This window comes from Poecilia reticulata, chromosome 17 (assembly GCF_904066995.2).
Source record: "Poecilia reticulata chromosome 17, P_reticulata-male-v2, whole genome shotgun sequence".
Classification (NCBI taxonomy): domain Eukaryota; kingdom Metazoa; phylum Chordata; class Actinopteri; order Cyprinodontiformes; family Poeciliidae; genus Poecilia; species Poecilia reticulata.
Window position 1 is genome coordinate 18968938 of NC_088846.1, and position 18053 is coordinate 18986990.

An 18053-nucleotide genomic window follows, 5' to 3' on the forward strand; every position below is an offset into this window, starting at 1 on the left:
ACTATTAAAGACTCACTGTGGAAGAAATGAGTTTTGTTTTTATTGTGAAAAAAATAGATTAGCCAGTGCCACTCAATTAAAATATGTCCTGATTATTATGAAGAAAATGAAACGCTTTAGAGGAGGTTTATGATTGAAATGGGATTTAGTAAAACCTGGATCCTTTGTCATGTTGGATGATGAAGAATTCAAAGGGATCACTGAATCAATATAAACTATTTTTATGCAAAATAGAAGTGTCAAGATCAAAAAATCAAAAGCATAAATGGCAAAAGAGAGAAAAAAAATGCTTGAAACGCAGCCAGCCAGCATATTAACTGTTGATGTTGTAGAGGTACAGGCCTATCATCCGTTTTTTTTTTTTAAGTGAGGTCCAGTGGCGTTGAGTTACACATTCTTTTAGTGGAAAAGTTAAGAGAAAAAAGCAGCAGAGGTCATGGTAAGTTAAGAAAACAAATTCTTCCTGAGTCAAACACAGCATAGGTATAACCTTAGCATGCAAGTGAAACTGGAGCCTCCCTTTACTAACACAAGTAACTACAAGTTGGACACACAGGTCCTATGAAAACCGAGTGCCATGTCACTCAATACAAAAATGAGCAGAGAAATGTGTATGAATAAAAAATGAGAAACCGGTGATAATCGCAGGTAGACTTTTGTAAAGCTCTGCAGTGTGTATAAAAGGCGTTTTCCCACAGGTTGCATCTGTGAGCTGAGTCCTGCGCTTATCTGGGGAAAATTCAAGCAAACATGTAAAATGACCTGTGAAGACAGTAAGTAACTCACAGTCCACAGCGACATGAGTGTTCACATAGGAACATGACTGTTCACATCTGAAAATCTACAACATACTGCAGCGAACCACAAAAGCCACATACTTGTATTGTGATAAGTATTATTACCATCTGTGCAGAAAAGCTGACCCTTTTAAATCTCTCCATTTTCTTTGCCTCAATTGATTTCCATTTTCTCTCAAACTATCCTGCACAATCACACAAAGCTCTCAAAGCCGTAGACTGCAAACATATAATTTCAGTTGTTTTTCGACGACTTCCAGACGTGACCTTTCACCTAACCACAGACTGCAGAAAAATATTTGCAGTGAGCTTCCTCTAACTTTATAAACACTATCAATATCTCAAACAGTATTCTCCTCCAGAAAAATAGTTTCTGGTACCAACTTGTTGTAGTTGAATGAATTTGAATCACTCTTACAGACTAAAAAAATTTAAGGTTTATTGTATCTCACAAAAATTGCTTTTTTCTTTTTTTTAATCTGGTCCATTCTCTAGAAAGACAAGTGTATTACAAGAAAAGAATCTTGCATTCAGCACATACAACATACATAATGTCTCAAAATATAAAATTATTATTTAATTTTTCACCTCAAGTGTCCAAGAGTATCAGCTTTAAAAAAAACAGTGACTTGAGTGCTTGATGTAAATCAAGCAAATAAATCACAATATGTTTAAAAGAGTTTCTCTACACTGCAAAGCTATTCAGCTCCAATTTTATCAATCTCAGTATTTTATATTTTTAACTTGAACATATTTTCAAACAGCAGTGATGAATATAGTCTAAAGTCATTTAAAGCTGTTAACCAGCTGTTTAGCTTAGCCCTGGTTTGAAGGCCTCTGGCAGATGCTAACTGTGGCTAACTGTACCTGGCTAAAAGCTAACCAGGTGCAGTTGGCAACACTTGATTATAGGCACTGAAGTAGTGTAAATCACCTTTTAACTTGGCATAAGTTTAAAATAAGGAAAGTGACAGTGTGATGGCTGCAGTTACAGTCACACAAACGTGGTAATGCTCACTGCTACAATCATACAAAACACATTTGTTTTGTTTCTTTAAATATAGGATTAATTTACAGAGTAACAATTAATGTTTGTTTAGAGTTTTACACAAGCAAAGCACTATTCTTATAGAAGTGCACACATTTTAGTTTACACTAAGTGTTAATCTCTTTTTGGGGGGGTTACCTCAGTGCCAGCTGCTCCAGTTCTTCAGAGAGAATCAAAGAGGTGGAAAAGTGGTGGAGCAAGCATGTATAGACCTGCAGATTGGTTCATACCACAACATGGGATCATGGGGGAGGAAATGGGATTTTCTTATGTTAGTTTCAGTTAGATTTTTGTATGTTCTCCCCTTGTTGTCCATCCATCCATCCATTGTCTTACACCCTTGTCCCTCAATGGGGTCGGGAGGGTTGCTGGTGCCTATCTCCAGCTAGCGTTCCCCTTGTTGTGTTTTGTCTCATTTGGGCAAGTCTGTTTGTTTGAGTTGAGTTCAGTTTCCTGGACCTCTTTTATGGGCCCAATATTCTAATTTTTTTATCATTTACTCAAGTTTGTCTTTTGGGTAAAAAAAATTTTTTTTGGCTTTAAACCAAAAATGGTCTTTTATTGCTTGGTCCATCACAGATATACACAAGATACAAGCACATAAATCACAGTGAGTACTTTGGCTGACTACCAGCCAATAGCAATGCTAAAGTTGGTATCTGTTTTTGAGCTGCTTAGCTAATTAAACTAAAGGGGCTATTTCTAGGTTTACTGTGCTTGGTAACCTCTAGTTAAAACACATAAAATACATGTAGCTACTAATCAAACTTTAACTGGTCAATTCTCCACTAAGCTAATTTTATTTACAGTGATCCCTGGCTATATCGCAGTTCACCTTTCGCAGTCAGATTTTTTTGTGTGCAGTTTTTTTCACAGTGCATTGTGTTCTGCGTCCTGATTGGCTAAAATATACGTAATACAGATTGGCCATTCAGGATATGGAAACTGAAACTTTGAATGCCTGCTGAAAAAAACTGTGGCCGGAGGTTCTGCCGTAGATACAGCTGTGAATCTCGCAAAGCAGGTTGGAGGAGATGCTTTAATGACACGACTCCGGATGACATTAATGCCGTGATTGACGCACACGCACATCCGCTGACCTGAAAACAGGTTTTGTTCTTTGGTTTCAATGTAGAGTATTTAATTATGCTCTGTAATTAAAAAAATAAAGGTAACTACTTTGCTGATTTCACTTATCGAGGGTTATTTTCAGAACGCAAACCCCCCAAAAAAACGAGGGATCACTGCACATCTGTTTATGAAATCCATTTTTTGTTTGACCCTAATATTGTGCATCATATTGTGACACCCCTTGTTATTAGCATAGGGAAGGTCCTCTAAGCACTATATGAAGACTGGCATTGGCCCAAATTTCTAAATGAACTGTAGGCCTACTGGGTGACTGTTATTGAAACTGGCAAACATTTAGGTTAACCTAAAATAAATTTGGCCTGGAGTACTGGAACATACGAGCAAAACTACAGTGCTCGTGTCACAGCTATGGCAAATCACTTGTAATGCTGCAAATGCCATCAACATTTGAAAGTTCACTGACTAATATGAAACGGAAAAGGTTTGACATGAGAATGGAAGGAGAAAAAAAATCTCCTCAAGCCAACATCAGGTCTATGCTGGTAGCTGGAAGAGGACAGAAAAGGGGCAGCAGTATCGGTAGCAGAACTGAGATTTCAAGAAATGGCATAATTGGTGCAGGTCCACTGACAGGTGTCCAGTCAAACACACCTAAAGACAGCAATGCTGCTCCAGGCCCCATCAATCTCTATTACTTCCAACACCTACAGGGATCCATTCCTATGTATAAAACATTCTCATGCCTCGCGAGCCATACATTTACAGACTTTTACATTACACAACATCAATATTTTACATTATTGATGATGAAGACAGTAAAAACACTAAAAAGTCAACAACTTTCTAACCTCAATAGGGTCTCAACTAGACAATTTCATAAACAAATTTTCTTCTGTTTAAAGTGAAATCTCAGCCAAGATAAAAACTTTGCAATGAACTAAAACACAGTGGTACCCATGTCTGACAAGTAAATGACATCCTCCACTTTGGTATCATAGCTTTGTTTTTTATGGACTGAGATTGTCAAGGCCATTTCGTCACACGAATCCTAAAGGAGTCTAACTTTTGACATATATTTCATTAATCTGACCAATATATTTGAAAAAGGCCTTTATCATGACTTTAGCTGGTATTAAAATAACCTAATGTCTTATAGAAGATATTCCTGGGAGCGTAAAATTATACAATGATCATAACCCTTCAGTTATACAACCAAGAAACTGTTTATTTAGATGCATGTCAGATCTCAATGCGTGTCAAGTCTCCTAAAATTCTTGACTCAACTTAATTTGGCCTGATGACATGAGCTGCCAACAGAGCTGTCTAATGCCAACTGAGTCAGATGAGTCTGAGAAGGAAAAGAGGAACACGCCAGTAAAATGTGACAAATCGGCCCATCAAAACTTGAGCACCCTGTGCATGGCTGACTTAAGAAAAATATTTTTTTCACCATACATCTTGTTTTTATGTTCAATTGTTTTTGTTTTTTTTTAAAGTTCAACGTATTCTTTCCTTATTTACTTGCAATGGAGATGAAATCAAGTTAATTCAGCAAATTTACTTTCAGAATTAAATGAGAAGCGCATCAATTTTAAGTTTTTCATCAGATAACAAAATATATCAGTAATGCCCAACGTATTTTTGCAAACATTCTGGTTTGTGTTTGTTGCTATTCATTTGTAAAATTTAACCTCGCAACAGAACTAACTTTTCGTTTATGTGGCTTATCTGTCATAGAAGGTCAGTATACTGAAAGGAGTATTGTCAAGTACGACTAATGTGATTTTGGAAGTTAATTACTGTTTTTAATTTACATTTGATCTTTAGTTACTTTACTTCTATTCTGTACAGCAGCAGAACAACCTCTGAACCATATGTTGGGAATATTGCATAGAGTTCCTGGTAAACTGGTTACAAATAATGAATGGAAGCAGTTCACAAAGAGACCCAGGGTGGACTTAAATGGGTAGATTTGATTTTCAAGTACGAACTATAAATCTGACTGGGAGCTGCAAAACAACCCCATCATCTAACACAAGTGCTAAGTTACCAGCAAGCAGAATGGCCAGATGGGTCCACTCTAACCAGCTAGCTCAAACCTGAATGCATGTGGAACATGATTCTATAAATATGTTTAAGTTACAGTATGAAAAGCAAGGTGCATTGTAAAGAATCAAGAACCAAATTCAGCTATGTACAAATAACAACATAAAATCTTGTACTTTCCCTACACACTTTGTAGAGTGTTAAAAATATAACAGTGGTTTAACATAACTGAGATAATAGCAGCAGAGTATTGTGTGTGTAAGTAGCAATCATGTACAAAAGTAAAGTGAAATGTTGGCTTACATTGCTGAGCTATGTATATGGTTGGTGATTTTATAACCAAATAGATTTAGTGGATGATTACTAGAAGCTCCTTTTGGGGATCAAAACATATGATCTTGACTGTAATACTGGCCCAGCATTAACATTTAAAGCTTAATATGTTTTGGCCTTCTTCTGCTTTTTAAATGGCTCTGACCCACACATACATGGACTCTATTAGACCTCTGCAGGTGACCTTTGATAGCAGACAGACAAAATGAGCACACTGCGAGAGTCAAATAGGTGCCAGACTGGTTCCTCCAGAAGGTTGAGTGAACTGACATCAGGTAAAAGTTCAAAATAATTTATCTCTTTCTGGTTGGTAAAAAATAAAAAAAAGATTTATTAGCAGGTATGTAATTGTGACAGTGTATTGTATTATAAAAAAATATCAGTCTTCTAGTAACCCTGTTGGCATGAAGAGTTTCACTAAAAATGTTACTGTACATTCACAATGTGTTGTCAATGTGTCTATTTTCATCCCATCTTGATTCAAAATGTCCCAAGAATGGCACAACTGGTTTTCAGTTCAGTTCAGTTTAACTCACAAAGCCGAGTAGTCTGAGGCCATATGCTCAATCATCCAATTAATATATTCTCTCAGATAAGATTGATATAGCCAGATGGTCTGGTCTTCAGTTTCTCTTGATGTGATTTTGTAAAGCTTTATAATAATTAACAGCCTGCACCATAGCTCCTTAGCTCAAGGAGACTTATGAAAGACCAATGAAAATTATCAAGCAGGATATATCATGCAAACACTACAGGCTGGTCTTACATCCTGCCTGAGTGTTTTTGTTTTTGTTGTTTAATGAACATTGCACGGTAGAGAGAAGAAAAACATTTCCAAATGAAATTAGAACACAGAGAATATGTTCTTAAGGCAGCAAAACAACACTGCACATTTTAAAACATTTTGATGAGCTGTGAATGCAGGTGATTCGTTCTGGTAAGCCTGGGCTCAAACCGTTGCACTTCTACTGACACACCTCCTACACCCTAAAATGGATCTTCTCCTGCTTGGATTGAAGTAAAGCTTGTGTCAAATTAACATGCATACATGTTTGTATAGCTTTCTTGGTGTGCAGATTAATTTGCATAAAGACTTTGTAGTTATCTAAAATGGTCCCTCGCTGTGTGGGCTAAATAAACTCCAACTTTAATGAACAAGCCTCCAGGCAGAAATAAACAACTAGAGGAGCAGCATAAAGTTCACACCGGACATTTGGACAACTTGAAAGAAACTGCCTTCAGAGGTTGATGTATAGGAAATAGCTAGGATATGCTATTGACATGATGACTTTCGTCATATTTCTTTGAGCAATGGTAGGTCAGAAGTAGAAAAACCTAAGTGCATAATTCCGTTTTCTTTTTTGTTTGTTTTTTATTTACACGTTTCCTGCATAACGACTTCTTTGAATTGTAGTCTATTTCTAATTTTCTGAAAAACTGCATTTTAGCTTCTCATTAATTGTAAACCATCAACATCAATATGAAAGGGGTGGTATTATGTACTTTTCAGACACTACCTATATAGCATAATTAGGTAACTATATTACTTTCAGTTGTTATAAAAATGTTGCATATATCAAACATAACTGAAAAGAAATTGGAATGTGTCCCTTTAGGAAACTCCTGCTCTTCCCAATACTCCACTTTCAGTATGTCATCACAACAATGTCCACAGCCATTCTCAGTCCGACATTCTTAGGAGCATTGGACTGAGGAGAGGCTGGTGTAATGAGTTGAGCAGACTCACAGTTCCATCAGGTGTTTACTAATTGCTCCTGCCGCTAGTCTGGGGGAGCTGAGTGGGGAAAGTCAGTTGTCAGAGGGGGAAGCTGAGCTGGAACCTGCAGCTCTGAGGAGGAACTCTGTGGAAATGGGCAGCACTGTGTGTCTCAAACATGCTTAGAAGAATCTAAGTAACACACCAGGTACGGTTTGGTGAGCGAATAACATTGTAACATGATACAAACTAAAAAAAAAACGAAAAAAAACACAAGATAAATGCACTCTATATCAGCTTTACTTTTTGAATTTAACTGCAATAGTAAACTGACTTTTTGATAATATTCTAATTCATTAAGATGCACTTGAAGGACTGGAAAGTACAATATCAGCAATCAATCTTTTAATCTGTGTGTAAATTATTTGAACCTAAAATGCTGGTTACAAACCTGTTTTTTTTTTTTTTTTATAGGGCAAAAAAGGCTACCTTACGCCTTAAGCAAGCTAAAAACTAACTGGCTCTGGGACAGTGAATGGAATCGATTACAATAAAAACCCAGGGGGCTTTGACTCCTACTTAATTGCATTAATAAATTAGGTCTTTGTAGCTGAGAGAAATACCACATCCCTGCAGCCACAAAGGCCAATATAAACAGATCCCACTGAGATTCTCAGTGAAAAGGCAGTGACACAAATACTGGGACTTATGTAATCATTTACTCTCAGTGGTACTCCCATGTCTTTAGGACCACTAGATCCCCAGTGCACCATTTTAATGGCCTGAATCTATAATCTCCTTCTGCTCTAAGCAGAGGCATGTGATCCTTGCAGAACAGGGAACCTTTTTGTCCATCCATCATTTCTTGTGGGTGGTGTAGTTTAATACACAGCAGCTCCTTGTTAAGGAGCTGGATGCTGCATAGAAACACATCAACACCGATTTTAGAAAATGGGAACATTTCTTCTTGAGTTACCATCCACCTATATTAGAATCTGTTAATACATAAATCACATATATGTTAATATACTGACTAAAATTAAAGGCAATCAAATCTTGTCATTGCCGCATGAGGTAAAAAGTAAAACTTAAGATCAGACTTGTCCATTGTTAAAATTGGGACTCTTTATTTTGATGATACTGGTTCCATATTGTAATTGCCTCTTGTGTAAATACCCTCACAATCTTCTTGGCACTGACTCAGCACAAACCAGCAGTCAGAAGTTGCCCAATCATGATCTCGTCAAGCGTGGACCACAGAGAAGTGTTTTGCCATTGAGTTTGGGGCACGTTATTATTATCACGGCCAAACAGAATCCATTGTTTACATTTTCTGACAGACGTTTGTTTTGAAACAACTTTAAAAAGTAAACCATTGTCTAGAACCATTTATCTAAGCTATACTCGGTTTCTTAACTAGTGGAGAAAGACGTGACTTGCATCTTTACTCCCTCACAAACAAAATTATATATGTGGACAACGTGAATTTATTTAGATTTTTTATTTTTTATTTTTTGCTGTAGGGTTATCGGAAATGTCCAATGAATGAAATGTAAGAAAACAGCACCTTTCATTTTTTTTGGTACTTTTTTTCACCACTACTGTTGGTTTTCAACTGTGCAAAAACAGCTTAAAGGCCAAACAAGCCTCATGACAAACCCTGTCTGCACTGGCTTGATTATAATAAGAGGGTCAATAAATTGTTTAGTGTAACAGCAAATAAACATCGCATGTTCACAATTGCTAGAGTGGAGTCTGTGGAATAACAGATCATTTTGGCCCAATGTAATGTCATGATGTGGGCCTATGGCTTAGTCTTGGTCAGATTATGTTATGTCTGGATGTGTGTGCACATGTGCATATAAAAAGTTAGCTTTCAAGGGGTCAGTAATCCACAAGCCCCTTTAGGGCATATACCATGATCAGTATTTATAAATTAAATAAGAAATTCCCTAATTCACAAGTCACATTTATATCCAGAAATAATAACAAAGAAAAACCTGTTACATCAACAATAAATGCAATCAAATTGACAGTCTGGAATTAATTACATACACTGTGCATTTTTCCCGTCTATAATACAATCCTGTCAAATTGTAATTTATATTGCCAATTGGCAAAACGTATCCTAAGCAAGATGTCAACTGCTGTCACCAACTTAATTTGCAAAAACTACACGGTAATGGCTGAAATCAGATTTAAAAGGGCTGAACCAGCGATGAAGAAAAGCTTCACGCTAGTCAGGGGTTTGATACAATAGGCTTAGAAACAGAATTACTTATAAGAAATTATCACTGCATTTATCGTGTAATAATATATTGGATGAAATAATTAAATTAAGCAGCTTTGGCTTTGCTTTACCTCCACCATATGAAATGTGTATTCTGTCTTTTATTAAGAAATTATCACAAATTAATGTCTAATTATCTCTTATTTCTTGAAAATAGAGTTATTTACTTACATTTTAATGACAAAACATCTTATTTCCTCTTTAAACAAGATACAGAAACATTTTTTGATTAAGGAACAAGTTTAGACACCCTATAGCTCATATAACTACTTTTGGCTTATATACTTTTAGTGACACACTCATTAAGATTTACTACTCTTACATCAGTCTGGGGAAAGTTAGCCTGCTTCTTGACTTTCAGCTGTGAGATTTTGCAACAGTTTCTTACATGCATTGCCTTATTCCAAGTCACCTCACAGCGTCTCAGTGGGATGAAGGTATTGACTTTGACTCAGCCCAGGACTTTCCATTTCTTAATTCTCAGCTATGGTATGGGTTTAGGTCATTGTCATATTGCAGGATCCAGTCCTGCCTCAGCCTCAGTTTTTTATGGATTGTCTCACATTTTCCTCAAGTACTCTCTAATACTTGTGTCTTGGTGTAGTGTTGTGGTTTAGGATCCCACTAAAACCACTGCACTTCTTCTGTACCCACCTCCCATGAGTGTTACACTTGTGGAATCTCTATGATTTCTGAAGACATGTCATTTCCTAATAATATTTACAAGAGCCTTCAGTAGGTCTCCAGTGGATATTTTAGAGTGTTTGGAGACTACTTTGAGCATCTTGTGGCCTGCTCTCAGGATGAACTTGCTTAGATGTTCAGACTTCCACTTGTGAATCATTTTCAAAACTTTTTGAAATCTCGGTAACACTTTATTTGAAGGGGAGTGAATAAGACTGTCATGACACTTTCATGAACTTGACATAACACATGTCATGAACATGAATAAGCCTTCATGAATATTTATGACTGTTGTCATAAAGTGTCATTCGGTAAATTATGACACTTTTAATACAAAGTTGACATTATTCAAAATGTCTTTGTTATGACAACCAAGAAATCATTAGTGTTTCAACTTTACCTTTAATAACATAAAGTTACCTAATTTTTAAAGTGCAATCAGTAATACTTTTAGAACAAATTTATATCAGTAATGATTTCTTGGTTAATGTCAAGTTGTCATAACATAATTCTAAGTTGTAAAGCTACATCATCACTTTGAAATCTTAAATAAGTTAACATTTAATAGAAAGAAATCTGTCTGAAAATTTTATAACTGCATGCAAATTAATAAATTACAATTAATATAATTTGAATTAAGAATAAATGACATAAAACGCATTCAGACTTTTTTTTTTTTCCTTCCTGTTGAGTAATTGTACTGAAAGCTAACAACCAGGACAAATCAAAAGAAGCAATCAGACAGACTGCAGTCTCAGCTGTTTCATCAACATCACTGAGTGAAAAACAGACTTGGGGAATACATTAATGAGGATATTTCATGCCTTACTCTTTCAGACACACTCGCGCATTGCATACAAACACACACAAGTGGGAAAAAATTAGCATAAGTCATATTGGATATCAGTCAAAAGGCATGCAAAAAGGAATTTTAATATGAAAGCCCATTTTACAAATACACCCCCAGTTCATTTCAAATTAGTGAGAAAATATCTGCTGAGTCTAATTACCAGAGACAGATTGAAAAGAGATTATACAGCACTGTAATCTGCATTCTAAAATTATGTTGGGGAAAATTTAACAGAGATGAATAAAGCTTAAGGAAATGTTATTATGCTGGGCATAGAAGTATGCATTTTAGCAGCTTTTACATGGCTGATTTATAACAAAAAAAAGTTATATGTGTACCATTGTTCTGTTGGATTCATTTTGACAAAGCTGCAAAATTCAAACATAATCCCAAGGAGTAAAACGTATCATGTTGTCCAGCATCTACTCTGCTTTTATCTGGGAAAGCAAATATTTTCCTTTAACTATTATTTGATTTAATAATCATTTGAAGTATTAATATAATAAGTATTGTGGGAGTTTAACAATATAATTCCAATTTAACTTCTTTATCATGGTTTCTAAGCCTGTTTTTATGAACAATGAATAAATTAGATTAATTTTGGCCAGATCATAGCAAAAGCTGACATTCTTTGCTATTACATATTGTCCATCTAGCCCTTACACAAAACTTGCAGCAAGCAGATTCAAATCCACTCCGAGTATCCAGACACATGCAAGTCATCACGGAGGAAAACACAGTCATGAGGTAGAAATTAAATCCCCACCAAGGTTTCCTGAAAGCCCTGCTTCCTCCTAATAAATGTAATAATAGAGTGAGGCAGCCTGTCACAGCGAACAAAGGTGCTGTGAGCTAATGCTTCGTCTGTTGGCTGTCACTGCCACTTGACTGCTGAGATGTAAAACGCAACAATGGTTACTGCACGACTTGTGTCGGTTAATTTAGATAAATACGCTGTGAAGACGCCAATGTCAAAGTGTTTTCCGACGTTTAGATTTCCTCTTGTAATCTCCAGATTTTTCTCACTTCGATACAGAGACCCTGGAAGGCATAATCCTGCAATTTGACAAGTGGATGTTTCAGCTCAAAAAGTCTCATTTCAGCTTTCAAAAGCCAGACTTTCCACTCTAAGTTTAGATGCCCGCAACTTATTTTTTTTAGGGCGGAGGGAAAGACTGAGCAAACACCTAACATAAAAATGGGTAAACATCATTCACAGACAGAGCCTTTTAGCAGCTAAATGTTGAACCAGCTATAAATACAGTTTCATTTTAATTGTTTTCTTGTGCCATCTATGCCACTGAGCTCAGAGGTCCACTGTGGCGCAGTGATGAACCACATCACTGGGAAAATGCACTGTACCTCAGAGCCTGGGCAAACTGCCTGTTGAATGCACAACAGCTTTAGCCAAAACACACAAAACCAACATAGTGTGTTGCTCTGCCTACGCTGTGTGTGTGTGTGTGTGTGTGTGTGTGTGTGTGTGTGTGTGTGTGTGTGTGTGTGTGTGTGTGCGTGCATCAGACTTTATAGATACAGCTATGGCAATATTTAAAAAGGCATTTATAAGTCACGGTATCCTGTGTTAAAGTAAACTACACAAATGGGAACTTAGACTGCAGAAATGAAGCACTTTGACAATCCCAATTGAGGCAGGTGAGAGCTTCAAAACGATTTTGTGCCAATAATAGGAGCTTGAGACTCCTTCACTTATTGCTAGAGGAAGAAACCACACAAAGTGGAACAAGACTGTGATCACCAGTCACAGGCAAGTACTGTCTATTAATCTTGAGTAAATATATTACAGTTTCACTCTGTCATCGTCCTTAAAAAGAAATTATTTTTCTTTAAAAAAAATTTTTTTGAAGAAAAAATTCTTATTTGCTTTTTAATTAAAGCAAATAATTAAATTATTTGCTTTAATTAAATAAAAAAACATGTTTTTCCAACTCCTGTTAAAATAATGCAACGTGTTCATTATACTCGTAAAAATAAGAAAACCTTACCCATATTGTCTTTCTTTATGTTGTTTTGAATCTAATGCTTCATAAAAAACAAAGCATAAACAGCCACTAAACCTAAATGTTGATGTAGTGCTAATAGCACAAAATACCACAATCTTAGCTGGTTTAATTAGTCAGGCTATCTACTCAGATAGCTAGCCTGCAGCCAGACATGCTGCTTGCAGCTTCCCCACAGTGGTTTCAAAGCAGTGTGGGTTAAGAGGCTAATATGGATTATCTACTCATCATCCCAACTGTTAGTAGGTGGGAAATATTAGTCAGCAAGTGAACATTTTGTCCTGAAAGTTGATGAGCAAGAAAAAGTTGGCAAGTGTAAAACGGTCCAGTTTTACTGCACGTCTATTAAAACCTTTTGGGTTGCCATGAGCTTGAAAAATGCTTAAACAAAATAAAAGTTGAGTTGAGTAGTAGTAAGTTTTCAGGAAAAAAAAAAACATGCAACTGAATTAAAGTACACATGAGATTTCAGAATATCCTAAACAAGTACTCCCACAATTTATTTTTTTTTTAAAAAGAAAAATGAAGATAAGCTCATACGTGGCTTGGCTGGACATTTGCAAGTGCAATAATTAAACATTTTCATTCTGCATCTTATTTGAAAAGAAAACACATTATTGCATACAGGACTGTGTTTTAATGTGTTTGATTTTCATATAAATTACGAACAGGCATCTATCTAAAAACAATAAATAAAACAACAGCACGTTTTAACCATTTCCTCCGTGCTTTCTTTATTTATGGTGTATTTCCCTGTCTGTGTTACATCGCGACACACATAGCTGGCACACCTTTACATTTTGTGCGTTGCTTTGTATGGGTGACTATATTTTTCAAAGTGATGTTTTATACAAATCCAAGGGTGCTCTGGGAAAATAGTTTTTCACAAGCAGAAGGCCTATAAACCCTAACCTTGATCCATACTATTATTCCATTGCAATTTGCATTGGTGAGAGAAATTTGTATAATACAGTTTTAGTCCCCAGTCACTAAAACCCACACCTGGACACTGGTAAAAAATGGTACATAAGTGTGAAGTGAATGTCCATTGTAACTACAATGACATGCAGCACAGACTTAGTAAATGACACTGAAGTCATTTGAGCAAAAAGTCAATTTCCTATTTTTCTAATTTTGGAGGAAAAAGTTTTACTAGACTCCTATTCATAATGGGGAGATTTATTAGAAATTAAGACCAATGACAACACCAGCAGTGCTTAGGGTTGCCTAATTAACCCTTCCCTAAAATCTAGTTAAATGCTCCTCAATATCCCCAATGCAAAACACATGCGGAGAGACTCGCAATTGCTGATGCTTTTGCCTTTTCTGTGTTTGACAAGCTGTCACTGCGCAGAGGAAGCACATCTGGACCTCCACGCTTCACATGTGCAACATCACAGCAAAACGACGCTAATTACGCTGCATACAGTAAATGAATGACTTACCAGGCAAAGGCTGCTGAGGAGTGAGATGAGAAGAAAGTCCAGATTATGGAGTTGCAGAGAAGATCCCATCCCTGACCCTGAGGCAACTCTACCTCCAAGAGTCATTCAAACACACAACTGATGGAGCTCAGAAAGCAATTATTTAATCGACTTAACTCTCTTCAAAGTGGAGCGTGATGCGTGTTTTCACTCCATCTGGCCCTACGACGCTCCTGGCGGCTTGTGAAATCATAACTCTAATCGCCCGCTCTGCCCTCGATTTAATTTCCTATAATCTACTATACGGTCCGGTTCAGCCCGCTCGCTTTATTTCTGCGCATCTGTCTTTTTTTTTTTTTTTTCCTTTGCTTTTTTTCACTTCTGAAATTACATCCACATGTCAGAACTATTTATGTCGCTCTCTCTCTCTGCGGTGGGAAGTTCAAATGATTCTTTGTAGGGAAGAAACCAACGCTGTATTTTTAGGTCTTTTTAAATTTCCCCGCAGACTAACTTAAACACTTCAGTATGGAGCTCTGTGCCTACTGGTTTCTTCCAGTTTCCCTTCCCGAATCAGACACAAATATAAATAAATAAATATGATTCTTTAAAAAAATAATAAAATAAAATAACATAAAATAAAACCTCAAATTGTCTCACTCCATCACCAGAGTCTGCTAAATTTCACAACTTCACTCCGTTTGACTCATGTCACCATCAACGCATTCATTCAGCGCACTGATCACGGACAGGCTTCACTTTTCACATTTAAAAGTAAATATTAACAATATTATGACAAGAGCGGAGAGTGAAATTTACAACTGCTAATATAAATGTGTTTAATCTGCGTGTTTAGACTTCATAGATAGAGTTTCGCTTTTCTTCATTTCTTCCCCACCAAAATGCCGCAGATCATGTGTCACTGGCTGAAAACGTGTAGCGCACTAAATAAAAGCGTGGCAATCTAACAGAAAACTGAATGTATGAAACTCCCAAATGAGACTCTATTTACCTAAGACGAGACAGAAACGCCAGCTTAGACTCAACAATCTTTACTTACTATCGAGAGAGAAAAGAAATCACCTTAACGGACTGATAATTCGCAAAAACGCCTGAGTGATTGTTATGGGTTTTCTTTTTTGTTTTGTTTTTTTGCGCAGAGTCAAATCAAAAGCAGAAAAAAAAAAAAAAAGTTGAAGTTTCTCGTGTTGGGAAGCGTCTCCAGTCCAGATGTGGCAAAGCGGCAGGTCGTGCTCAGTAGTGAGTATGTGGATGGAAAAGGGGAAGCAGGGTGGGGGCTGGAAGGAGGCAGGTAGGGTGGAGCGTGAAAGCCGCTTATTGGTGCGCTCGCTCTTACGTTGGAATAAACCACGACTCCCCAAATGACATATTTTCTCACTCCTAAAACAAACTCCACATTCAACAGATCGCAGGGCCGTTGCCAAACCGCTTTTTCCCCCTGCAGTCTCTCAAAAGTTGCATCCAGTTGGATTGGGTTACAGTAACATAATGCGGCGGATGAAGCGCCATACGATGGTGAATTCTAATGGGTGAAAGGACTGTAACAACATTTTAAGTTTGTGAAGTAAATAAAAAAAGTTATTTACTTTTAATAATTTAAAGTCACCCTCGTCGCTTGTTACAGCACAATGCAATTGTGGAAAGTTCAGTTGGCCAAACTTAACCTTAATTCAGTCTGTTTCATAAGTGAAATACAATTCTAAAAAAGTGTGGTAGGAATATGTAATCATCTTCTTTTATTCTTATACCCTTTAATAAAATCCAGTACAGCCTACTTCATTTATAATACATACAAATTATTAAATGGCAGTAGTATGTAAACTCTTAGCAAATATAGGAAGGGTATAAATGCTCCACAGAAGAGCAACAGAGAACTTTTGTGAACTGTTTGATCCATTGTCCTAAAACAGAGCGAGAACATGGCTGTTAGATCTGTCCTCCACCATGTAGAACCAAAACTGTCATAAACTGACGAGTTTGTAAACTGTTTGATTTTGGGCTAGAAATTATAGCTTGAAAAACCAGAGTGTGCTTTTAAGAAGGATTATATAGAGGTGCTCTGGTCAGAAGAGAACTTTGCAAAATGCTGTGCGCTTGTCACCATTCCCACAATGGCAGTGGCAGCATCATCCTGGGGGCATTCTTTTCTGTAATGAAGACCAGTCAGAGCTCATGGAAAGATAAATGCAGGTAAAAATGAATAATCAAAATATCAAATCAAAAATGTATCAAAAGCTGTAAAAGATATAACTGAGGTAGATGACGACCTGACATACATCCAGAGCCACAATAGAATTATTTTATTTTCAGAAAATAACTGAATAACAAAAGAAACAATAAATGGCATTTTTTCCAATCTCTTGTATTCATATTATTTATTTATTCTTTTTAGCTCTACACTGCTGTCTTTTACAGTACAGTACACACATTAAAAGGGTAAATATAAATCTTGCCAATACATAATCTCTCACTATTACAACTTGCCATAATTGTCATCAAAACTTTAGCCGCAGATTTAATCAAAATATCCCTGAATAGCACGCTGTTATATTAAGAACATGACTAAGCAAATTGACTGTCTTATCTGTTCACAATGACACAATGATTTGTCATTCGAATGACACTGACATGTTCATTTACTCTGGAGGTTTTTGTTTTCACAAAAATTTTGTGAAAGAGACTGGCTTTTGTAGGTAATGCATTGTGATTTACTTTTTCTATGAATTGTTTCATGAGAAATGCACATTATATTTTACAAATGTAAAGGAGGATCTGAGAAATCTGACTGAGAAAAACAGTACTATCCTGGAGGGGCTTAGCCAGTTCAGAAATCTCAGTCCAACAGGAAAATTGTGAGGATGACTTGTTTTTTTTCCTGAAGTGCCCAAGCTGCTTTTTCTTTTGTTGGCTCTTTAATCCAATTGCCAACCTCTAAAATGTGTTTTAGTGTTTGTAGCTGAGCTCCAACTGTGTCATTAGAAACTTTAAAAGATGTTTTGTACTGAATCATTGAGTTTAGTAACATATTTGGAAAGCACAGACTAAGTACCCCTGAGGGATGCCTGTTTTAATTTGATTGACTGTGTTGCTGTGTGTCTCGGTTTTAGTACACTGTGTGCTGATATGCAAAAGTAGAAGGTCAGAGAAGGTGTTAGGCGAGCTTAATGTGGCTCATGACAAGTTGTTAAATTCACTTTCTTTAAAAAGCAGGACAAACTGTGCTGGTGAGAGATGGCAAAGATATTTGCAGCTTTTGCTTACTCGGCAGAAGAAGATTTCAATGTATGACCCAAAATATCTTTAGGTCCATCATCTTTGCATGTATTTAGTCTGTTCAATGTCCTCATGTCATCTGTGGACAGTTTCATCATCTTTTTTCTCATTCAGGGGTGTGAATTGATTCTCAGGTATTTTATGTGGAGAGCTTTATTCATAAGGTAGTTGGCATGTTGTGCAAATAGTTCAAAGATGTGTTTGTGCAGAAGATGCATGATCCAAAATTCCTCTGTCAAAAAGTTGAAATAGCACTCAGATAATTATCAGAGAGAAACTGTGTTCATGACATCACCTATTCATTAATTAATTTTTTGATTGGGGTCTGCCTTCTTCTTGTTCTTGCTTTCTTTTGAAAGGTTTTCCTAAAAGGCTAAATGTGCCTTTAAGCTAATTACTGTAGCTCCATGCAACTCATATCATGTTTTTTTACAGACTCAAAGCGCTTCTGATCTTT

General features: G+C 36.5%; 1 protein-coding gene across 2 annotated transcripts in view; it reads right to left on the minus strand.

The window, feature by feature from the left end:
• Window positions 1–15750, minus strand: part of pth1r (parathyroid hormone 1 receptor) — a 57438-nt gene extending 41688 nt beyond the window's left edge. The window contains exon 1 of one of the 2 annotated variants that reach the window (XM_081598287.1): window positions 14324–15749. In XM_081598287.1, the coding sequence (XP_081454413.1) occupies window positions 14324–14428 (105 nt within the window). In that variant the 5' untranslated portion in view covers window positions 14429–15749. Of the gene's footprint in view, window positions 1–14323 lie in introns of both variants that reach the window. The other variant, XM_081598288.1, reaches the window with a different exon arrangement.
• Window positions 15751–18053: the final 2303 nt, after the last annotated feature.